This window comes from Panthera pardus, unplaced genomic scaffold, assembly GCF_024362965.1.
Source record: "Panthera pardus isolate Hobbes unplaced genomic scaffold, ASM2436296v1 HiC_scaffold_10, whole genome shotgun sequence".
Lineage (NCBI taxonomy): Eukaryota > Metazoa > Chordata > Mammalia > Carnivora > Felidae > Panthera > Panthera pardus.
The window spans coordinates 3,444,895-3,468,375 of record NW_026526655.1 but is presented as its reverse complement, the minus strand read 5'-3'; the positions used below and the strand labels follow the sequence as shown (position 1 = coordinate 3,468,375).

Genomic DNA, 23,481 nt, shown 5'->3' with positions numbered 1-23,481 from the left:
AGCCCCGAGTCGAGCTCTGTGCCGACAGCTTGGAGCTCGGAGCCTGCTTTGGATTCTGTGTCTCCCTCTCTCTCTGCCCCTCCCCATTTGTGCTCTGTCTCTCAAAAAAAATAAATAAAATAAAATTTTTTTAAAAATGCAATTGATTGGGGTGCCTGGGTGGCTCAGTCAGTTGAGTGTCTGACTTCGGCTCAGGTCATGATCTTGCATTTGACGAGTTCGAGCCTGGCATCGAGCTCTGTGCTGACAGCTCGGAGCCTGGAGCCTGCTTCGGATTCTGTGTCTCCCTCTCTCTCTGCCCCACCCCTGCTCACCGTCTGACTCTCTCTCATTCTCAAAAATAAAAATAAACATTTAAAAAAAATTTTGTAAAAATAAATAATTTTTAAAAAGTCCTCAAGAATTTGGATTTTCAGAAAACTTCTGCATCAGAAGCAGCTTTGCTAGTGACTGGAGGCCCCCCCCCACACACACACACCGTGGTCATTCTGCAGCGAGGACTCTGGTGGCTCCCAGTCCCCACGGCCACCTCCTTGCAATCAGATTGTGCACCATTTTTTCAGGACTCCAGAAGGAGCCCACGTTTAAGAAACACAGGCCAAAACCACAAAGACTAGTGTCTTCTAGAAATAAGTACCAGAAAGAAATATTTCATCAGTCACTCAGACACGCTTATGGACTCCTGCATTCATTTCCTGGGGCTGATGTAACAAAGTACCACAAGCAAGGTGGCTGAGGATGACAGAAACGTGTTCTCTCACAGCTCAGGAGGCCAAAGGCCAAGGTCAAGGTGCCGGCAGGGCCGGGTCCTTCTGGAAGCTCTGAAGGAGGATCCGTGCCATCCTCTGCCCCAGCTTCCGGTGGCCTCCACCTGTCCCTGGCTTGTCTCTGCCTCTGTCTTCACAGCACCTTCTCCTGGTGTCACCGTGTGTCCCTCCTCTTCTCCTAAGGACGCCAGGGACTGGATTTAGGGCTCACCTCACCCCAGCACGACCTCATCTTAACGTGATTCCATCTGCACCTGCAAAGATCTTATTTCCAAGGTCACATTCTGAGATTCCTGGTTGACGTGAATTTCTGAGGGACACTCTTCAACCCACTGCACCATTATGGTCCAAACACCAAAACCACAAACAGCTACCCACCACCGTGCTCCCTGCTGAGTATGCCCGGGAACCCACCTGGTTGAGGGTAAGAGTTCCAAGAATTCAAAGCCATCAAGTTCACTCCAAGAGAGGGGTCCGCTCATGAGGGTCTCCCCAGTGTGGGGTTCCTTTCATTGCAAGGAGCAGAACCCACTCAAACCAGCCCAGGTGAGACGGCGAGTGTATGAGCCACGCACGGCACTTTCCGTCAGGACAGAGGGACACAAGACCCAGCTTCGGGAAGGGAGGGCAGGGCCAGGGAGGCCCAGGGGCAGCCATGCCCCTATGACGTTTCTGAGGCTTCCCTCTTGACCGTGAACCTCTCGGCAGGCTTTTCAGCCCCAGTTCTATTTCCCTAGAGCGGTCACAGTCACCTTCCAGACACAAAGTGACGGAGCGAGCAGGGCCATGTCTCTCATGGGTGCTGCCAGCCTAGGGCGGGATCTGCCTCGACTAGCAGGGGAGCAGGTCATTTGGTCCCGTGCAAGTGACCCAGCGACCTCGTACACGTGGGATTCATAAATCGGACTGTGGTCTCCCCACCAGGGCCCGAGGGCCTCCCTCGATGGTGGACCATTGGCCCACACCTATAATGAGTAACGTGCCCCCTAGAAATACAGGGGGCAGCTGACTGCGGCCCAGGGTTCCAATCCAGCCAGCAGCCTGGTGTTGTGAAACAGCCCTGCAGGTGCCCAGCCCTAGCTACTCAGGTTCAGTTCACCTGCAGCTACAACACAGACCCCGGCCCACAAAGCCGGATGTGTTCATCGTCAGGCCCGTTGCAGAAAAGTTTTGCCGATCCCCAGCAGACAAGAGTGTGTTGGAGAAGCAGGGGGGCCAGGACAGCGGAGGGGTTTGAATTCTCATGTGCAGGGCAGTTAAAGGACAGGATGGGGCATCATCCACAGCCGGCCCAGCAAAGGGCCCCTCGGGGAGGCGCCCTCACACCCGCCCCTCTGCGCTCAAGCCTCCTCCCCTGGGCTGATCCCTGGGTTCCTCCTGCTGCCCAATCCCGTCCCTTCTCTGCCCTCCTCCCCCCCTCCCCGCTCCTCCCCGGTGAGCTCACCCTCTGCCCAGCCGTTAGCTCTGTTCACACCCATGTTCCCGCAGTGGCCGAGGCCCCACTGAGGAGCTCGGACGCACAAAGCAACCACACGGCCACACGGCCGTCCCTCAGGATCCACGAACACCTGCCGCCACTGAACTCATTTCCCTGTCCCCAGGGCTCCTGTCTCAGCCCACCGAGCTCTGGAGCCAGGAAGCCCCCAACCCATGACCCCAGCCCCCACCCCCCCACTCTCCCCTCTTATCAGCACCAAGCCCTGCCCTCTCCCTCCCCCAAACAGCCCCAAACTCGTGTCCTTCCTCAAACTTCTTCACAGAACAAAGGAAAGGGGGAAGGGCCCCTCCTCTTTTGTAAGGTTAGCAAAACCTTAGCCTCAAAACAGAACGAAGACCGTGTGAGAAAGGAGAATCGAACACAACAGACAAGAAAAATCCTAAGTAAAGTATTAGCAGCAAATCCAGCTAGTAGGGGTGCCTGGAAACAGCCAGTGGGGAAGCCTGGGAGGCTTGCCGGTTAAGCATCTGAATCGTGGCTTCGGCTCAGGTTGTGATCCCTGGGTCCCTGAGCTGGAGCCCCATGTCCGGCTCCGCACGGACAGCAAGGAGACTGCTGGGGATTCTGTCTCTCTCCTCTCTCTGCCCTTCCCCTGCTCTTTCTCTCTCTCTCTCTCTCTCTCTCTCTCAAAATAAATAAACTTTCAAAACAGTTTTTTAGTACAAACTTGTTTCTTATTTTATAGTGAAAGTTAATACATTTCTTTTATAATCACAGTAAACTTGCTCATTCTAAGCAGTAGTGACGGAGACTGGAAAGCCTGGGAGGAAGCATTCTGTGTGTTACAGAAACGGGACGGCACTGGTTTGCATGTGATGAATGCAGCTGTGAAGACCCCGCAGGTGGGGGACAGACGGGGACTGAGGCCTGGGAAGCGGGGTCAGGCCCCGGCAGCCTCTCCCGTCACCTTTCTGTGACCGCAGTGCTCCCACGCTGCCCCGCCCGTGGCACAGACTTTGCCATCAGCCCAAAGGCCGGTGTGAAGAAGGAAGGCTAATGTGTTTTAAAACCACTCGACCCAAATGAGATTATATAACCCAGGAAGGGACAAATCACGTCGCTGATGAGTTTAAAAAAAAAAAAATAGAAGAAAGAAAAGAAAAAGCGGAGACTCTGTCCCGATGCCACCCTGGGAGGGAGGGGGATGCGGTTGAGGCGGGGGGCAGCTGGGGGGTGGGCTGCTTCCTCCTCGGGTTATAAAAGGGGGTGAGCTGGCCCTGCCTGGGTCACCGCCGCGCGCAGCACGCTCGTGGGGACCCGCGGTGAGTACCCACCCCACCCCCACCCTGTTTCTCTGTGCCCCTTCCTTGTCACTCTCCTCCCTGTAGGGCTGGGGCGGGAGGGTCTCCCTGCAGCCAGGGGTTTGTGTGTCTGAGGGGCACCCACCTGCCCAGCTCCGATGCTCCAGCATTGGCCACAGTAGAGACAAAGGGCAGAATTGTCCCTGCGCCCCTGTGGCAATGCAGAGCAGGAAGCCCAGTGGGCTGGAGGCAAGAATCTCCAGGCGGAAGAGAAGCAGGTCCTTGGGGACCAGGGGTCAGGACGCGTCCTACCCCTCCTATGAGGCCAGCCACCGGCCTGGGTCCCGCCCAGAGGAGCGGCAACAGCCCAGCCCGTCCGGATGGGTCTCTACATTACTCTGCTTTCGTGGTGGCACCTCCGTGTCCTCCAATTCCCACCCCGCGTGTGACACCCCAACAGAGAGGTGGGCATTTTAAATCTCTCAGACCAAAAGCGCTTTCCATGGGGCTTGGGCAACCTGTAAAGTCAAGGTCGGCAGAGGGGTCCTCCCTGGAACACACAGGGTGCTCAGGAGCCTTCTGATGCCCCCCCCAAGTGCCAAGGGTGGGGGCACGTGCGGGAGGAGGGCCAGGTCCCCCCGACGATGGCAGGGTGCCAGAGGACTCTTCCACAGCCCGACCACCAGCTGACCTGTGGGGACACGATGGACTGGGTGCTGGGAAGTCCTGGGCTGAGTGAGGGAAAGCAGCCTGTGCCGGGGAACCCCAGCCCCTGGCCACGTCCCTGGCAGGCAAACCGTCCCCTGCGCCCAGGGCCTCTGCAGCAACCCTGAGGGCCAGTTCCCCACACCCTGCTGGCCTCTGCCCCCCCTGCCTGTGTGCACAGGGTGCACACAGCGGTACAGAGAGCTCCAGTCCCTCCGGCTCCCTGACACAGACAGACAGACCAGGGCCGTTCCCAGACAGCCCACTTCTCTACACCCACAGCATGTACACCTCCCCGGTTCCTTCCGATGACACGGGGGTGGTGCAAACGGGTCTGAGCTCGTCCGAGGCTGACACACGCGTGCTGGCCTCACGTAAGGCTCGCTGCACAGAATGAGGCCCCGGGGAGGGCGACGCGCTTTGCAAAGAGCCCGGTGTGGCCGCCACGTCGGGGCCCGGGCCCGCTCCTGCCCGGCTCACAGCGGCTCACGGCGGAGGGCGGCTGTGCGCGCACCCCACGCTTCACACGTGCACGGGCCTGTGACCGCACGCGCGTGCTCTCGTGTCCTACACAGGCGCGCGGTCCCACGCATGCGCTCGCGCGCACGTACACTCACATGCGCGTGCACACGCCCTCTCGCTCGCGCACGCCGTGCTCGCGTTCTCTAAGGCTCCCACCTCTGTGCCCGCCTGCCCTGCAGGGTGTGTAACGTAACTTTGCTCCTGCCCTGCGCCCAGGTCGTGCCCTCCCGGGTGGGATCCCGCCTCGAGCCGGCCCTGAGCCAGGAGCCGAGGGATGAAGGCTTTGCAGGCCTGGCTGCTGGGCCTGCTGCTGCTGGGACTGGCCCTGCGGGGGGCTGCGAGCCAAACCCACCCGCACTCCATGGAGATCCGCAGTGAGTGCCCGACCCTGGGCATCAGCCTCCTTCACCCGCCCCACCCCTCCACCCCCAGGGACCGTGGCTCACCACGAGTGACCCTGCCCTGGGAGGGGTGCGGCCTGTTGCTCGCCTGGCCTTTCCAGGGAGTGGCCCGGTCACCTGCTTCCCAGCGCCCCTGCCGCCGCGCGCAGCACACAGTTGAGGGGCTCATTGGCTTTCCCCGCCCCTGGCACGAGACCCTGGGGTGGGGGTGGGGGGGCGGGGGAGGAAGGGGTGGCTGCGTAGCTTGAGTTCCCATTTCCCAAAGCTGCCCACTACCCAGAAGTGACCTGGCCTGCCACCTGCGGGGACAGACGGCACGCACGTGTCAGGGGACGCCCCGCGGACGCCCGCGCACAAGCTCTCGCTCTCTCCTTCCCAGACCCTGACATCGATCCCGCCTGGTACGCGGGCCGCAGGATCAGGCCCGTGGGCCGCTTCGGCCGGAGGACAGCAGCCCCCCCGGGATGTCGTGAACCGGCCAGGCTGCTCCCCCCTGAAAGGAGGCGCTGAGCCCTCTGGGGATGGGGGACAGCCCGGCGCAGGAAGACATGATTCCAGGAGCCTCCCCCCACCCCCCTCCACGGCTCCTTTCCCTTCAATCCTAATAAAAGCAGCTGGCCTTGTTTAGTTGCATCTTTGTGGTGGCAAACTGGAAGCTGTCTTCCCTCGAGGGACAGTAGCCTAGAAGGATGCTCAGAGTCCAGCAGCCCAGAGGCTCCGTGACTCGCCTGAGGGCACCCAGCACTGGGTAGGGGAGCTGGGACCTTCCGGGGTCACCTGCGGCCCATAGCGCCCTCCACCCGAGCGGCTCTGAGTGGCTGTCCAGGCTGCACACTGGGGCGGGCAGCACAGCCCCTCCCCCTGACCCGTCCTCTCTGAGCCCAGTCGCTTTCACCTCCCTCGTTTGCTTGCACTCAGAGGAGAAAGACAAGTGTGAGCTGCTTGTTTCTAACCACCAGCGGGAGACTCGAACCTAAATGAACTGCGCCGCGTCCCTTTGCTGCCCGTCCCAAATCGCGCCAAGATGTCCCTACGTCCTGCCTCAGAGGAGCTTGCCTCGGTGCCAGGGCCACACCCCCACGAACTGGGCACCTGAGCCCAGCCCTTAACTCTGAGCCTCAGTGTCCCCATCTGAACACCCCCGGACAGGAACACCCACCTCACTCCACAGCTCAGGCAGTCACAGCACCTGCTTGCAGGCCAACACGGTGTGGGTGTTCGGTGTAAACCCCTTCCCCAAGGCCCACCCCACCCCGGCGTGCAGGGAGGAGGGTGGTGGGGACGGGCTTAACGGGCAGCCACTTCCAAACCCAGAGCACGCGGGCCGCTGTCTGCACCCTGCTTTCAGGGTCTCGGGAGCCCACCTTGACTGCCAGACTTCCGTCCGTCCACACCCAGGAGGCCGCAGAGCAGGCCCACAGGCCCCCAGACCCCAGCCGTCCCTGCTCCGGTTCGAGGGAGGCGGGTCCGGGGCTCACCAGACACAGGGAGGAGGCAGGGCCAGGACCGCTCCCCGGGACAGACAGGTGCTGGACCAGGCCTGGGACGGGGCGCAGCCAGGAAAGCAGGTCCCAGCAGATGCTCAGAAACTGACACACGAACAGATGAAGTGCGATCAATCCACACAGCGCGTTAGGACTCAGCCATAAAAAGGACCGGGGTTCTGCCGATGCCACAGCTCGGGTCCTCGAAAACGAGACGCCAAGTGGAAGGCGCGAAAGTCCACGTAGCGGATGATCAGATTTCTATGAAATGTGCGGAAGGGAGACAGAGCAGACTGCCGGTTGCCAGGGTAACTGCTTGACAGAGATGAAAACGTCTTGGAGCTGGACCGAGGGCCTGCTTGCAGACCCTGTAAATGTGCTCATGCCGCTAAATTACACCCTTTAAAAAAAAAAAGGGGTTCGCACGGAAACACAGCGGTGTGCCGATGGGCTCCGGACTGCGGTGCTCCGGTAGGGCAGCCCCGGGCCACTAACGCACCTTCTGTGCCCAGAGGGGTGGAGAGGCGGGAGATGATGCTTCCTGCAACTTTTTATGAAAGTTTTTAAACACACAGGAAAGTCCAAAAAGTAATCTAAGGAGCATCCCACACACCCTCTCTTAGAATCAACACTTTTTATTTTATGTATTTGCTTTCTCTTCCCCTCTCTCTCTCTCTCTCTCCCCGCCCACCATCTGGAAGTAAGTTGTAAACATCGTGACATTTCCCCTGGATATTTCAGCACGTTGCTTCTCAAAATGAGGACAGTATCCTGCATAACCACAAAACGACCGTGCCTAAAACACTTTCTAATAACTCCATAATATCACCTGGTTTTCAGTCCATAGTCAAAAATCCCCAAGTATGGCCAGAAAGTGTTGCTGTCCTTTTTTCTTTCTTTTTGTTGAAAGCAGGCTGCGATCTAAATTCACTGTCATAGTCAGGTATTGCTTGTTAGCCCCTGACCTTCTTATTTTGTCTTGACACGGAGTCTCTCAAGAGCCCCGATGCGTCATCCTGTAGAATGATCTGGTTTGTTGAGGTGTGTTCCCTTGTTCTGTCCCTGAATTTCCTGTGGTCTGAGAGGCAGATCGAGCGCCTCAGCTGGATTCAGTCCCTTGCTGTGGGCACCGGCACTGTGTCCCTCCTCCTGCTGTGTCCCTCCGTGTGACCCTGGCCTAGAGGCGGGGATCTCCACCGTAAGGGGTCTCCCCCCTGCTCACCGTGTGCCTGACATGCCAGCCCTGTGTGCCCAGCACCCCCCCCCGCCCCCACCAGTGATTTATACACCCACTGAACATCCCTGCTGGGAAGCAAATGACCTCACCGGTGGGTCACACAGTGGAGATTCTCCAATTCCTTCCACATTTATTAGCTGGGTTCTTCTAAAGGAGGTCTCTCTCTCTCTCTCTTTTTGTTCAACACTTCACAAATAATATTAGATGGTTAAATTGTCTCAGTTTGGCCCAGTGGGAACCCCAAGAAAGGAATAATTTTTAAAGAAGAAGTCCCTGAGTCGACCCCTCTGGGCTGTTAAAAGACAAAATTCAAACATTTAAAGACCTAATTGGCTTTATTAAGCAACCCCTGAATCGGGCAGCATTCAGTCCAGCCAGTAGACATGCTCTGCCCAGGTGCAGAAAAGGAAAGATTTTAAGGAGAGAAGGTTCTTTTTTTTTTTTTTTTTAAGGGATTTATTAGCATTGTTTAGGCAAGGTCGCCCTCCTAAGGGGGAAGGGGTCTTGCAGAGGATGGCCTCCAGGAAATTCCAATTTGGCAGGTTAAAGGTTACATTCCAGAGGGAGTGGAAACCTCGGTTGGGTTAAGTATTAACAGGGCCTTCGGTGGTTCCATTATGGCTTTGTGGTTGTCTTGTTAACAGGGCCCGGGGAACTCTTCCAGTGGGGTTGGAGGAGACGCATCCCGAGGAAACAGAAGACAGGGAAAGGGTACCTTCAGGGGCAGGACAGCGGGGCCCCTCCTGGAGGCCACTTACCAACCCTCTGAGTCTCCTGCCTCCATCACCGAAGGCGTGCACACATACGGGCTCCAGAGAGGACCCAGGTCCAAACTCAGGCTAAGTGGGGCGGGAGCAGTTTCCCAGGCTGCAGGCAGGACAGTGGGCTCACAGGCTGGCATCCCTCAGTGATGGGGTTTGAGAGCGGTAGGGGTCCGGAGCTGACGGCCAAGAAAGAATTCTTGAGACATCTTTGGTGCAAAAGGGACAGGACCCGTGGGCAGAAAGAGCTGCCTTGGGGTTGTGGCAGGTCACTGATTATACACCTTCAGCTTGGGAGGGGGTTAGGGACAGCGCAAGTCTCTAAGATATTTTGGAAGCAAGGTGTCCAGGACCTTGAGGGGCTGGCTGTTGCCAGGGAAACGTCATTTATTGCCGTTGAGTACAAACTGTCAGGAGACCCTTCAGATGGATATCAAGGGCCAGAAGCTTGGAGGATGATTGCCACATATATCTCGGGAGGTAGACATAAAGGAAGTTTCTAAAGGAATTTTTATATATTAATATAGACTCACGGGATCCTGGGGGCGGGGACGGGGCGGGTAAGGATAACGTTAAGCTAAATGTGCCTTTTGCCCATAGCAAAGTGTCATCGTCCGGGCAAAGGCCCCAGAGGAAGGTCACTGCCTGTCTCAAGGACTTGTCAATGGGCTGTAGGCAGTAAGGAAATTCAACTTGTCATTTGCCTTTGTTCCCACATCGTCAGGACCAGAGGCCATCGCACAAGGGAACTGGTATTCCTGGGACTCCGCCGGGAATGCCTGCCGACCCCATGGGTGCATCTCCCTGCTTACATTGCCCCCCACCCCAGTCTCAGGTTCCAGGATGGGGCCGAGATCAGGCGGGCGGAGCACAGATACAGAGCCCTTCCACCCGTCATTGTGGTGGAAGCTGGTTTTGGAACGCCTGTCTTTCCTTTAGATCTCAGGGGAAAACCCATCTCTATCCTCTTGCCGGGCACACGTTTATTGAGCGCCTGGAGGGTGTCAGATGTTGTACCAGGCACCGAGCGCCCCATAGGAAAAGGACGGCTAGAACCTCTGCCCTCGGGCGGTTCTCCAGCTTGCCAGAATATTAGGTTCACCTGGGAGGCTCAAATCTCCCGGGAACCAGGGCCCAAGCTGCACCACAGACCGATTTAACCAGAGCCTGCGGGGGGCAAGGGCTGCTGCTTGCGGAGGCTCCCAGGTCATTCCATAGCAGGGTCGAGCCACCCGCCTAGTGGGGCAGAGGAGAGGGAAAGGTGCAGTCACATCCTGGGTGATGGGGAGCTGAGCTCCAGGACCACAATGCACCGCATCCAGCCTAGGACGCCATGGAAGGATGCCTGGTGGAAAGAAGTCCAAGGATACGTTTTAATAATAAATTCTAGCACAGTGATACTCACTAGACAAAACAGGAGGGAATAGGTATAGATACACGGGTATCCTACAAATATCTCCTTCATTTTGCCACTTCCCATCGCATCAATCAACTCATGAGAAACGTCTCTGAAAGCCTGGCATTTAGCAGCGAATACCCAGACCCTGTGCCCTCGAGCAGCGGGGTCTGCCTTAAGCGATGCTGGAATGCCATCTAGTGGCCAGGGGTGACCTCGGCCTCCTGCGGCCTCCAAGGGGGATCTGGTCAGGTTGGCACAGGGGTCCCCAGCCCTGCTACAGCAGGGAAGATGGGGGGAGCAGAGGGGGAAGGGGACCCCAGGGACTGGCACCCCAGGGACTCACACTTTACATGTTTCATCTACACGGGAATAAGCATGAGAAACCGGGCAACTTGACCACAGACACTGTCACGGATGAAATTATTCAAGAAAAAAAAATAACGTGAGTGGAAATCAAGGAAGCAGGCCCTCTCCAAGGCTATTATTTTCTGTATTTGCCTTGTAGCTTTTCTCAAAGATCATGACAAGGGAAGCCTTGTGAAATCTGCTTTAGTCTAGAAAGATCCATGAGAAGCTCTTGGAGAATGTACATCAGGAAGGCCTGAATCCGTGGGACACCTGGGCTGTCCCCACCTCCCCAGAATAGACGCTGGGTCTGCCTGGGCCCAGCTCCTTCCAGTTAGGATCACGAGGTTGGAATGCAGGGGGTCCCAGGCCTGCTGGATGAGGGCAGGACCAGCCGCCAGAACCTAGAAGGGATCCTCGTGGGGAGCCCTGACCCTTGGCAGGATACTGCCAGGCTGAGGCGACCTCATGTGGACGGGTCCCAGCCAGTGCCTGGCTCCGTGTCCTGGTCAGTCTGCTGCCGGGGTTCCTCATGCGCTGGGCCCCCACAGAGGTCCGGCCCTGGGGCTGGGAGGACGTCCCCACACAGGTGGATGAGAGCAATTCCAGAGGAGCCCCTAGAAATGCTGCCACACCCTTTGCAGATGTCACGAATTCAGAGTCAGCGTGACCTTGGTCCTGCTGTTGACCCTCATAGTCGATACAGCAAGGCCACCCTTTCCAGGGGGACAACAGTGTTAAAATTTCAGACTAGCTAATCACAGTCCCAGGGACAAGGATGAAACCAACACCACCCCTCCCCCCCACAGTAAAATAGCCACCTTGACATCAGGGTTGAGCTCCCAGAAGGGCCATCGGGGCCTCCCCCTGAAGGCGGGCAGTAAGGAGGTGAACACGTGATGTGTCACCACCGGAGAGGTGTCCTGGGCCTCCTCCGTCACAGCCTGTGCGTGGGCCCGCCTCCTCATTCACGCACCACCTCCTGTCCACGTGCCATGACAAACCCCACCTTGCAAACTCTCTAACCGCCAGGTTATAGAACGTGGTTCCATGTTTGAAGACATATAAGCTGCAAAACTTACACCACAGGTCAAGAGTCAGGCTCACAGGGCACAAGCATCACCTGGTGAAACTCAGAGCTGGGAGAAGAGAGGGGGAGGGGCCTGGGGCCCCAACCCCACCCTTGGGTTCTATCCCTCCCTGGGCCACGGCCCTGAGAGGCAGGACGTGGACGCAGCCCCATAGTCCACACCCCATCTCCTCCCAGCACCGCCACCCCTGTCCGGGCCTGCCCCCTCCTCAGCTCCCCAAACCAGGCGGGCCCAGCCCCGGACAGCACCCCATCCAGCCCAGGGTTTCCAGTCCTTGTCGTCCCCTGGCCTGCTTCACCCTATGCTGGGTAGCGAGGCAGCTGAGGGAACGAGAATTCAGGCAGGGGCGGGTGCACCTGTCCCAGGGAATCTGGAATCACCGTCTGCTGAGGCAGAGCTGACACCCCCCACCCTGTCAACACAGGGCCTAAAATTTTAAAGGGAAAAGAGTTTTATTGGAGCCCGAGTGAGGACATCTGCCCGGGACACACGATCCTCACAAGGAAGAGCAGAGTCGTATACGCCTTTTACATAAAGAATTAGGAGTCATCACGGCAAAGAACATTCCAGAAAGTTACAGATTTTTATCTTATGTTTTTAGTATGTGCGAGGCTGTATGACTTTCATCTTACGGGAACCAGGGAGGTGTTTTTTCTTTTTCTCATCTTTATGTTTGGAAAGCTCCTTGTTGGTTTTTTGCTTTTTTTTTTTTAACGAAGCGGATGTACAAAGTGTGCTGGGGGCAGAAACGGAGCGACTGCTTTGAAAAGTTTTCGTCCCTTGGTAAATGTTAAAGTCCAGCTTCCCCGTGCCAAGGCCCACAAACCCTAAAAGGGGACAATTTCCCTCATCATGCCTGGGAGCCCGCTGTCACCGGCTCCTCTCCTGAATGATTCCCGCCGGCTTTGAGAAGTGGTAAGTCTCAAGGATGTCAGCTTCCAGAACCTCTAGGACTCGGCAACAAGCCCGCTTCAGGGGGAATCAGAGTACGTGGCCGTGGCAGTGGCTCACCCCAAGGGGCAGCCGGAGCCGGGGCCTGGGGGCATCCTCCCCAGGCCCTTCCTGGCGTGGCTGCTGTTAGTGGGCACAGCATCTGGCCTGCCCGGCAGGTGCCCCCTTCAGAGCCAGCCCTGCATCTCCCCTCTGCGGCTGGGCCTTCTTCCTGTCTTCTCTCTGCAGCAGCTCTCGGGCTGTGAAGGACAGAGGAGGGTGGTCTGGGAGCGGAGGCCCCCGGCCTGGCATGCACCCTGTACGCGGGGCAGTCCCGGGACCCCGTCCTCCCTGACGGTTACCCAGAGCCATGAAGTCCAGGCCTCTGGCAATCCTGCTCACCTTCCAGCCCCCGGAGACATTCTGTCGGGTCCCAGGACGCCAGAAAGGAGACCCAAGAAGCAGAGGCAGTGATGACTCCCCTCCCCCACCATCACCACCACCCCTGCTCTCCTGGGGGCCCCACCACTCACCTATGGTGCTAAAGACCTCAGTCACCTGGTGGTTCAGTTTGGCCGAGGCCTCCATGAACAGCAACTTCTTGCTCTCCGCAAACTCTTTCCCTTCCTGAAGGAAGTGGCCGCAAATTTACAAAAAGACTTTCCCCAGGGCGTCTGGGTGGCTCAGTCCGTGGAGCGCCCAACTCTTGATTTTTTTCTCAAGTCATGATCTCATAGTTCTTGAGATCAAGCCCCGCATCAGGCTCCGCACTGACGGCGTGGAGCCTGCTCGGGATTCTCTCTCTCCCTCTCTCTCGACCCCTCCCCTGCTCATGCTCTCCTTTCCAAAATACAGAAATAAACTTAAAAATAATTTTTTTAAGGAAAAAAAAGTCTCTTTCCTAGGAATACTCAATTGCCTTCTAAGACCCAAGACCAGTGACGGTTTCCAATTCTGTGTTTCGGTTCTCTCCTGTGGGGGCCCAGGGCCGGGGAGGCGGAGAGGCGGGGAGGCCCTCGCAGGGGGAGGGCTCCCCTCCCAGCAGAGCCTGAGCCACCAGGGGAAGCTGGCGGCTCCCTGCCCACACGCCTCTCAGCACCCGTGGGCTCTGATGTAGGGCCGAGCAAGTGAGAAGGCAGGAAATGTGGAAGCCGAGCCAAGCTGAGCCCTCCTTCTGGGGGTCCCCCCTCACTCTCCACACGGGTGAGTACTGCGGGGAGTGATGCATCAGGGTGTCGGGGGGGGCACCGATACAATCTGAACAAGGTGTGGACTTAGTATTGCGTGAATGTCCATTTCCTGGTTTGCTCACTGCTCTGTGTTTTTGCGAGACGTTAGTGTTCGGGAAGGCTGGGCGAAGGGCATACAGGAACTTTTTGTGGTACTTCTGCACCACTTTTTTGTAATCCTGGAATTATTTTAAAATGAAAGCCAGGGGCACCTGTATGGCTCAGTCAGTTGAGCATCTGACTCTCAATTTTGGCTCAGGTTGTGATCCCAGGGTTGTGGGATCCACCGAACCCCACTCTCTCTCTCTCCCTCTGCCCCTCTCCCCCACTCACAATCTCTCTCTCTCTCTCTCTCTCTCTCTCTCTCTCTCTCTCTCTCTCTCAAATGAAAATTGGGGGCACCTGGGCTGCTCAGTCAGTTAAGTGTTTGACTTGGGCTCAGATCATGATCTTGTGGTTTGTGAGTTCAAGCCCCACATCAGGCTCTCTGCTGTCGGCACAGAGCCCAACGTGGGGCTTGAACCCAGGAATGCTGAGATCATGATCTGAGCCGAAGTCGGACACTTAACTGACTAAGCCTCCCAGGCACCCCAACTATGGCTTTCTTTAGTTTCTAGCCCTTGCTCGGTTCCTAGCAAGGAAATCTGGATTTTTTTCACTTATCCCTTTTTCAATCATTGATTGAACACCCACATAACTCAGCCCGGGATGAAGGGGCAGGAAACGCCACGGTTTCTTTGTGAGCCTGGCTAACCCGGCCAGGGTCCTTGGAGGCCGGCCACATGGGTCCCCCCGCCCCCTTCCAGAAGGGCTGGCCTGGGCCTCCCCACATGTGGGGAACAACCATCGCTAGGCCTGACTTTTCCAGGAAAGATCAGAAATCTTTGCCCAAAAGGGACATTCAAGTAGGAAGTACATATGAGTGCCTGTGACGTGCGTGCAGGTGTGGTGTGCACGCGGGTGGGTGGGAGACTGGGTCGCGAGTGGTCGTGTCCACCTTGGGGTCACCCCCTTCTCCCCTTGGGGAGTGACACAACCCAGTCCCAAGCACTACCTGGAACGTCACCTCCCGCCGCTCGCCGACGTCCGTCTTGTTGCCAACCAGCATCACCACGACCTCCCCCGGGGGCGCCTCCCTCTCGAGGTCCTGCAGCCACTGCTGGGCTTTGCAGAAGGAATCCTAACGAAGAAAAAACATGAACGCCACACAAATCTCACGGGTGCTCTTCATCGGCTCTCCCAGCAAAGACATGCGGGTGTGGCAATGCAGATGTCCACGGCCACACTGCGAGGAAGTGCCCACCGTCCAGTCGGCCAGACGACAGACCCCCCGGAGGGCTGCTCTGTCCCCTGAGGCGGGGCGGCCCGGTCTTCTGGCTTTGGGGCCCAGGTCATACCACAGCTCCTTCCCCTCCCCACAGCGCCCGAGTCTGGAGGCTGCGGGCTGTTTGGGGTCAGGCCTCGGGCCCCTCACTCCTGGGGGCCCTCCGGGACCACTCTATGCAGGAGAGTTTGGGGGCGTGGCTATCACCTGATCCTAACTTCGGGACCCTGGAGACCAGGCCTCGGGGAGGGGGGGGGGCCTGCCCTGGGCCCCACGCTGCCCCTCTCCCCTCCCTGCCGCTGAGCTGCTCAGGTGGGCGGCCTCCTGAGCCCAGCCCAACCTCACCCCACCGTCTCTGGGTCTCTGCTCTCTCACTAAAGACTGTCTTCCCTTCCTGCTCACCCGCCCACCGTACCCCCATGCCCCGCCTCACCCCCAACAGGCTAATCCCCACTTTCCCCTCCCTGCAGGAAGTCTCCCAACCCCAGGCTGAGTCAGGTGCCCCTCCTCTCAGCTCCCTTCCCTCCTCCTGCTCTAAGCACCTGCTCACGTACTTAGTAGCTACCCAGATGACACTGTGGGGGACGTACAGCCAGGGGCCGCATACTATTTCCGCGACAACACCCCTCACCAATTCGGCGGGCACCCAAGGAACCGTGAGCGGTAGACGGGGGTGCTCCGTGCGGGGTTCTGAGAGGACCACGGAGGGGCACAAACTCAACCACGCAGGAGGAGCAGGGGTTATCAGTGAGGGCTTCCTGGAGGAAGTGACAGACTTTCATTAAGTGTTTTCTACCGGCTGTGGTGGTTTTACCATAAAGCACCAGCGCGGGCGGGTCACAGAAAGCCCTCAGAAGCTAGCGTCCCCGTGCCTGGGAGCCCAAGGAAGCAGGTGCCTCGCGAAGGCGGGGTGGGGACGCGCCCGGGGGGAGCCTCACCCTCCTGGTGATGTCGTACACCAAGATGGCCCCACTGGCGCCCCTGAAGTACAAGCGGCAGACGCTGTGGTACTTCTCCTGGCCGGCCGTGTCCCAGATCTCCAGCTTCACAGCCACGGCGCCCGACTCCAGCTCCTTCGTGAAGAACGCGCCTGGAACGGAAGCCCGGGGACAGCTTCGCCCACAGGACGGGGTCTCCCCGCCCCCAGCTCGGGCCGGGCCGTCGTAAGCCCTGGGCCCAGAGAGACAGCTGGCCGAGTCACCATCGGGAAGGCCGAGCGATCCCCTCTCCCGGAAGACGGCGGCTTCCACGAAAGGAAAAGCGTTACACGTTGCCGTGGACCCTTCGCAGATTCCGCAGAGGCTCCGGGCGGGAAGATGGGCTCTCGGGGCCCAAAGACAAAGTCCTCCAGACGGCGTGATGTGGAAGGACCTCTGGGCCTGGGCCTCCCCACATCTGGGGGCCTCTGACAACCAGGGGTCCTTCCAGCGATGCGGCTGAGCCCCGGGGACCTCTAGAACCGTCCGCACCCCCGCCCCACCGGCCGCTCAGTGACCAGACCAACCTGTCCGAGAGGTGCTCACGACCACATCAGTCGTCCCCCAAGTCCCTCCTGCCTCCCGCTGACCTTCTGGCCTCGTCGACGCCTCTCCCTGCCGACCTCCCTTCCCTGAGGGCCCCACTCGGCATCGTTCCTCTGGCCGCCCGGGTGTCTGCCGAGGTCTTCAGGCAACAATCAGCCTTCAAGGGCTTCTGCTGAGTCCCCCCCTCCTTCCCGAGGACGGGTCTCTAGCAGCCAACCTGTGCTCCTCACACACACACACACACACACACACACACCCCTGATGGCACAGGTGGACTTCTGTGTTCTCACCTGTCGCCCTGGAGCCAGTGAGCCGGGACCTGTATTCATTCCCATCCCTGCTTAATAGTTACATGCAGCGAAGGACCTACCTGCCCCAAACCCTTCATTCTACGCACTGGGAAATCTGCCTCCCGTTTGACTTCTAGCTCTGAGCTTTACTTGCCGAAGCAGTGAGGTTTTAAAATAGTTGTTTAGCGGGGTGGCTCAGTCAGTTAAGCGCCCGACTCTTGATTTCAGCTCAGTTCTTGATCTCAGGGCTCGTGGGATCGAGCCCCACATCAGGCTCTGTGCTGACAGCACGCAGCCTGCTTGGGATTCTCCCCCCGCCCCTCACGAAATAAATAAACTTTATAAGTAAGTAAATGAAATTGGTGACACCAAGGTGTTCTGCTGTGTCCTCTCCAGAACTGGAGGGAGGGGCTGGGAGGGGTCGGGGAGGCCGTGTCCAGAGCATGGAGGAGGCTCTAGGCGGAGCTGCTGGCCTGCCCAGACCCCAGGCCGGGTTTCGGACCCATTAGGGGATACTGGCAAACACAACCGCGTGTTTGATATTAAAACTGTCACCGCCAGGCCAAGCGCATTCGTTCCCAGAGCTGCCATAACAGTTACCGCTAACTGGGTAGCTCAGAACAACAGACGTTCATTCTTTCCGCCCTGGAGGCCAGAGGTCTAAAATCAAGCTGGCACCGGGGTTGGCCCCTTCTGGAATCTCTGAGAATTGTTTCCTTGCCTCTCTCCCGGCTTCTGGCAGTTGCTGGCACCTGCTGGCATTCCCCAGCTTGGAGACACGTCACCCCATCTCTGCCTGTGTCTCCACAGGGCCCTCCCTCTGTGACTCTGTGCTCACTCCCTCTCTCCTGTTCTCCCTCTCTCCTGTTCTCCCTCTCTCCTGTTCTCATGAGCACATCTGTCGCCGATTCAGGGCCGGCCCCAAATCCAGGATGATCCCATCCCAACATCCTCAACTAATCACAGCTGCAAACACCCTTTTTCCAAACAAGGCCACATTCACAGGCCCTGGGGATCGGGATGTGGATTTATCTTTTGGGGGACAATGCAACCCGCTACGGACACTGGATAAGGGATGAGTCTGGGCTGAGGTTTTCAGCGCAGCACGGGTAGAGTTCTCTCACACGAGAACCTAGTTTGGGGTGGCTCCTAACAGAACCCACCAACGGGCGTCCTCTGCCCGCACAGCCTGCATTGCCCTGCGTGTCCCCAAACCTGAAGTCAGATCAACTTCCAAGGTGTTGTGCCTGGATGTTTGTGTCCCCTCCCAAAATTCATAGGTGAAGTCCTAACCCACAAAGAGACGGTATTAGGAGGTAGGGCCTTTGGGAGGTGATCAGGGCTAGAACAGGTCATGAGGGTGGGGCCCCCATGGTAGGATCATGACCTTGTGAGAAGAGATCCAGAAGGCTTGATCTCTCCCTCCTTCCCCCTCCCTCTCTCTCTCTCCCTCCCTCTCTCTCCCCGCTACCTTCCCTCTCTCTCTCCCCCCACCATCCCTCTCTCCCCTTCTCTCCCCTTCCTCCCTCCCTCCTTCTCCCCCCTACCTTCCCTCTCTCTCCTTCTCTCCCTCTCCCTTCCCTCCCTCTCTCCCTCTCCTCTCCCTCCCTCCTATGCAAGCACAAAGAAAGGCTACATGAGCACACAGCAAGATAGCAGCCAGAAGGCAGGTACCCACAAGCCCAGAGAAGAGGCTCCAAAACAGAACCTACCGGCCTACACGCTGACCTCAGACGCCAGCCTCCAGGAGAGTGAGAATAAATCGCTGCTGTGTAAGCCACCCCGTGGGTGGTGTTTGTTATGGCAGCCTGAGCAGCTACAGCTCTGGGTGGAACAAAGCTGCAGCCTATTTCCATAGTAGGACGAAGGGCTCCCAGCCCTCACGGGGCTTTTGCCAGGATGGAACGTGATGTAAGCAGGCCCCACTGCCAGCTTCCCCAGGGGCCTCTCGGATCTGCCTACTCTTCAGCAGCCCTAGCTCCTTATCTTTTCCTTCTCCACTTTGTTGTTTTTTTTTTTTTTTGAATGTTTATTTGTTTTTGAAGGAGAGAGAGAGAGAGAGACAGAGCACGAGCGGGGGAGGGGCAGAGAGAGAGGGAGACACAGAATCCAAAATGGGCTCCAGGCTCCGAGCTGTCAGCACAGAGCCCGATGCGGGGCTCGAACTCACAAACCGTGAGATCATGACCTGAGCCGAAGTCGGACGCTAGACCGACTGGGCCCCCCAGGCACCCCTTCCTTCTCCACTTTGTAAAAGATGGCTCCCCGTTGAGCTTAAATCCATGTGCAACCCCAACCAATTTGCAAGGAGGGTTTCAGTCCAAGTGATGACCAGGCACGAATAACCAGATACTTGCAGAGACCAGAACCTTATCTGCCCCAGAGAGAGACACAAGCTCCCTCGGGGCCCCAGGAATGGAATCCAGAGCAACCTGCCAGTCCTGGGCCCCAGGGACCCCTGGGTTCCAACCAGGAAGAGCCCACATTAATCACTTGTTCAGAAACCCACGGACCGCATTGTCTACATTGTCACAGCTAAAGCCAAAAAGTGATTGAAAAGTAAACTTCCAGGGAATCCAGACCGACTTGGAGATTTTGCCTGAAATGATATTAGCAACAAGGTGGCGGGGGGAGGGATCAGGCCGAAACCCAGGGGATTTTCAGTTTCTCGAACACACTGGCACATTTTCACAGGCCTTGGATGGACTGAGCCGGGGGCGCCTGCACAGTGACGTATCGTGGCCCCGTCACGGCACAATCCAGGCCTCCCCCCCCTCCCCCACCTCCTCCTCCTAGGCTGGTCCCACCGAAGACCTCAACACAGGTGCCCCAGAGCCAAGGACGCTTCCGGCCACGCCCCTCGGCCACGCCCCAGCCTCAGCTGCACGCCCTCTGGGGTGGGGGGGCTCCCGGAAGCTGGTGCGCTGAACGGCCCCCATCTGCGCGCCCGGCTTGTACGGTATCGCCCCAGATTAAAAAGCGTCTCTACAAACGTTGACATAAGGGACGTGGTTGTGCTCGCTCTCCTTCTAATGTCAACAAACAGCTGACTCACTCCTCTGAGCCTCTTCGTGGCGTTTGCCTTTTCCATAAACATCATCATCGGAGCCCCGGTTGAAGGAGAAATGGATGCCTTCTCGGGGCCACCAGGATTCAGCAGCGACAGTGGAGAATGCTTGCCGCCTTTCCCTGACCGGAGAGGCACTGCTACCCGCGGGCGAATACGCCCACAACCACTAGATGTCAGCATTTCTCCAAAAGATGTCACTCCATGCAGGCTGGGGAAATGGGCCCGAATCCCCGGGCTGCGGCCAGTTGGGACTCCGGGATGAGGGGTCGCTCTGTGGGGACACTGGTGGGGTCTTCGGGAGCTCTCTGTGGTTCAAGCCCCCCAGCCACAGCACTCCCACCTGGAGCCTCCACCTCCCCCACTAAGCTCTCTCCTGAAGTGGGACCCGGGCCTCACAGGTAGGTGGCTGGGGGTGGCTGGTGTGGCCAGGAGAACCAGGGCTTTTCTGGTCTCCCCTCAGCAGGCTGCCCCCCCCCACCCCCCACCCCCCCCCGAGGAGGCTATGCTCACTTGGGATTCCCACTCTGGCTCTGCTTCGGGGACATGAGTCTGTCTGTCCCGGTTACCGCTCTGGCTCCAGAATCCCCTGGTTGGAAGGATGGGGGTCTTGCCCTGAGACAGCTAGAACACCGTCCTGACTCAGGCACCTTTCCGGAGGGCGGTACCCAGAGCCTGTGCCATCCTCTGTGGCCAGGTCACTGCACGCGATTGCCAACAGATCCAGACCTCCTGGGGGGGCCCAGGGACCCCGGCCCTCCTGGAGTAAAGTATCTTGAAGCCAGCATGCTCGGAAGGCAGCAGCACCCTGGACAAGCCAGCCCCTGGTCCCACCCTGTTTTCTGCAGTGCGGGCGTGGGTGATGACCTTAGTCACAAGATGGTGATCGGTGCCTTTAGACAGCCTTAAGCCTGCCTTGCAGGGAAAGCCCCCCCCTCCACCAGGTACAATCCCACTCACCAACCCCTGGGGATCCGAGGCCCTGACCCCAAATCTCCACCCCCTGCAGACTCCTGCTTTACTGAAACCCGACCGCCTTCTGGATTCCACATGTGTCTGACCAGCACAGTCCTCGTCCCCTCCCTGTGGTGCTGGGCACGACCCGGGGCTCTGGGGGGAGTGTGGGAAGTGCCCGCACCCGAGCCATCGGCCCTGGCTTCTCCTCTAGTGGACTAAGGAAGGGCGTGCTGTCCCATGTCACTTACATCCCACGGTGGGCAGGATGCTCTTGAAGTCATTCTTCACGTACCGGAGAGCCAAGCTGGACTTGCCCACAGAGCTACTTCCCAAAAGGACCAGCTTGAACACGCGGGGCTGGCCCAGGGCAGCCCCGGAGCAGGGGACACCTCCCGCCTGCGCCATGCCCTGCCCTGCAAAGAGACAGCATTTGCAGGAGGTTGAATGAATGAGTCGGAGGCAGCCTGGGTCGATACCCCTGCCCCACTCTGCAACCCCGTCTCCCCACCTGTAGAGTGGGGTGAGACGTACCCGGGTGACAGGTCTGTTGTGAGGAACTAGTTGGGGGTCGTGTTTGGGAAGGGTACGGGCAGTGCCCAGCAGGACCCATAGTTATCATAGGGGCTAGTTATCATAGGGGCTTACTGTCCTCAATCCATTCTTCTCACTTTAAAAAAAAAAAACATTACTTAGGGGCGCCCGGGTGGCTCAGTCGGTTAAGCGTCCCACTTCGACTCAGGTCATGATCTCACAGTCCGTCAGTTCGAGCCCCGCATGGGGCTCTGCGCTGACCGCTCAGAGCCTGGAGCTGCTTCAGATTCTGTGTCTCCCTCTTTCTCTGCCCTTCCCCTGCTCTCGCTCTGTCTCTGTCTCTGTCTCTCTCAAAAATAAATAAACATTAAAAAAAAATTAACAAAAATAATAAATAATTTTTAAAAACCCATTACTTATTCCAAAAATTATCTGAAACATCCGAGAGGCAACGTACTGTCTCTGTGACTCACGGGTTCAAGTTGGTGTTTCAGAATTATCCACCTAAAGAAAAAGTTGGTGTCTCAAGGACCTCGACATTTTGTTCCTTCCCACTGTGTCTAAAGCCTCAGCACCCAGAGAGATATGCCATGGAGGAAAACAGCTCTGTGATCAAAACAAATTTGGGCAAACCGCGCGTATCTTTTCCGTACAGAAAACTTCGGGCACCTGCCACAGTAGAATGGAGACCGTCCTCGAGCACCGTGCTGCATTCACACACTGAGCTATGGCCAGTCTTGCTTCACTCACGTCCCCAAACCCCCTCCCTCCAAAGATTGGTTTGAAGCCAATCCCAGAAGCCTCGCTGTTTCATCCGCAAATCTCAGTACATGTAGGGGAATCTTTTTCTCTTTGTAATTCATTTGTTCAAGAGATCAGATTGTCCTGCGACTTTCCAGTCTGGGTTTGGCTGTTTGCTTCCGGTGTGGTTACTGAGTGTGTCCTGTGAATGCTGTGTTTCCTAGAGCTGGGTGCTTCCGAACAGAGATCTGATCAGATACAGCAGGCCATCTCTTGGCCAGGATGCTTCGTGTGAGCCTTGCATTTCCTCAGAAGGCAAGTAGTGGCCAAGCGCTGTCGCGGTGATGCTAGGGGTCACTGAAGACGTTGCCAGACCCTCTGTTTCACGAGGAGGTACAGACTGGTGGCATTCCAAGGTCACCACTTTGTCTCCGTGTATTATCCGGGGCGCTTCTAGGAAGAATCCTCTTCTAAAAAAAATATCGACTGCCACCCCTGGCAGGCAGTCTTAGGAACATCTCTGCTCCCTCGTAACATGGTGGGGAGGAGGGAGACCCCCAAGGGTTATGGGAAGGGAGGAAGGGAAGGAATTTTGAAGAAGAGGAAAAGCATGTCAAAGTCTCAGCACAAACCGGGCTGGGTCTGAAATACTAACGAGGCTGTTCTAAGCAGAAGTGACGGGGCGGGGGGGGGGGGGCAGTTACGGGTCTGGAGAGAAGGGTTCACTGGTGCTCCTGCCCCTTGGGGACAGGGGACCGTGGGAGGCATGTGAAGTGCCATCTTCTACGGGACTCACGAGTTTCTCCATCAAGTATGATGCTTACAGGGTCAACGTAGGATGTTTCAGAGAAGGTTTAGAAAAATAAAGCGTTTCAAGTTTTCCACCCATGGTTTTTGTGTTTTTGTTTTTGTCTTTGTTTTTTTAAGCTCCCCAAGTGATCCCGGTATCTGCCAAGGCTGAGAACCGCTGCTGTGACTTTTATCTTTGTTCTTCGGGGCTGGGGGCAGGGCAGCACACGCAGTAGGTGCCTAACGAACACCCGAGGAATGGGTAGCCGTGTACCATCCAAACACACAGGAAGGGGCAAATGACCCATCGAAGCACCAGTGTTTCGAAATGCCTGCCTCAACTGAGGACAATTTCTTAGGACTTGAGGCAGGACGCGAGCGACCTGGCCGGGAGCAGGCTCTCCGTGGAGAATCAGCCGGGGGTGGGTTCGGGGTACAGTGGCCTGGACGGCAGCCCAGCCCCGCCCACTCCTGCCGCTTCACACCCAGACACACAGCAGCCCCTCGAGGGTCCCGGGAGGGTCCGTCCTCCTCTCCGAGAGCCCTCCACCCATGCAGTTCCTTCCGCAGATTTCTGACCCGTCGGTCTAAACTCAATTAGCCTGAGCCCATTAGGTCTAAACCCATTAGTCGAAGACTAAACTCAAAG

The 23,481-nt window shown here is 57.5% G+C and overlaps 2 protein-coding genes across 3 annotated transcripts in view; one reads left to right on the top strand and one right to left on the bottom strand.

The window, feature by feature from the left end:
* The first annotated feature begins 4,846 nt into the window (after positions 1-4,846).
* Positions 4,847-5,757, top strand: PRLH (prolactin releasing hormone). The gene is made up of 2 exons (XM_019445261.2): positions 4,847-5,107; positions 5,514-5,757. The coding sequence occupies exons 1-2, from the start codon at positions 5,008-5,010 to the stop codon at positions 5,642-5,644; spliced, it is 231 nt and encodes a 76-aa protein (XP_019300806.1). The 5' UTR covers positions 4,847-5,007; the 3' UTR covers positions 5,645-5,757.
* Positions 5,758-12,015: 6,258 nt separating this feature from the next.
* The window catches only part of RAB17 (RAB17, member RAS oncogene family), a 29,284-nt gene continuing 17,818 nt past the window's right edge, over positions 12,016-23,481 (bottom strand). For both annotated transcript variants that reach the window (XM_019445456.2, XM_019445455.2), the window contains 5 exons: positions 21,020-21,179; positions 15,873-16,024; positions 14,665-14,790; positions 12,915-13,008; positions 12,016-12,641 (listed from right to left, as the gene is read on the bottom strand). In XM_019445456.2, coding sequence (XP_019301001.2) covers positions 12,529-12,641; positions 12,915-13,008; positions 14,665-14,790; positions 15,873-16,024; positions 21,020-21,176 — 642 coding nt within the window. In that variant the 5' untranslated portion in view covers positions 21,177-21,179 and the 3' untranslated portion in view covers positions 12,016-12,528. The remainder of the gene's footprint in view (positions 12,642-12,914; positions 13,009-14,664; positions 14,791-15,872; positions 16,025-21,019; positions 21,180-23,481) is intronic.

Excerpts from the sequence above, each read along its gene's own strand:
- PRLH (XM_019445261.2), top strand. The coding sequence starts at position 5,008 with ATGAAGGCTTTGCAGGCCTGGCTGCTGGGCCTGCTGCTGCTGGGACTG. Across the intron at positions 5,108-5,513 it reads GCACTCCATGGAGATCCGCA|ACCCTGACATCGATCCCGCC; the intron begins GTGAGTGCCCGA and ends TCTCCTTCCCAG.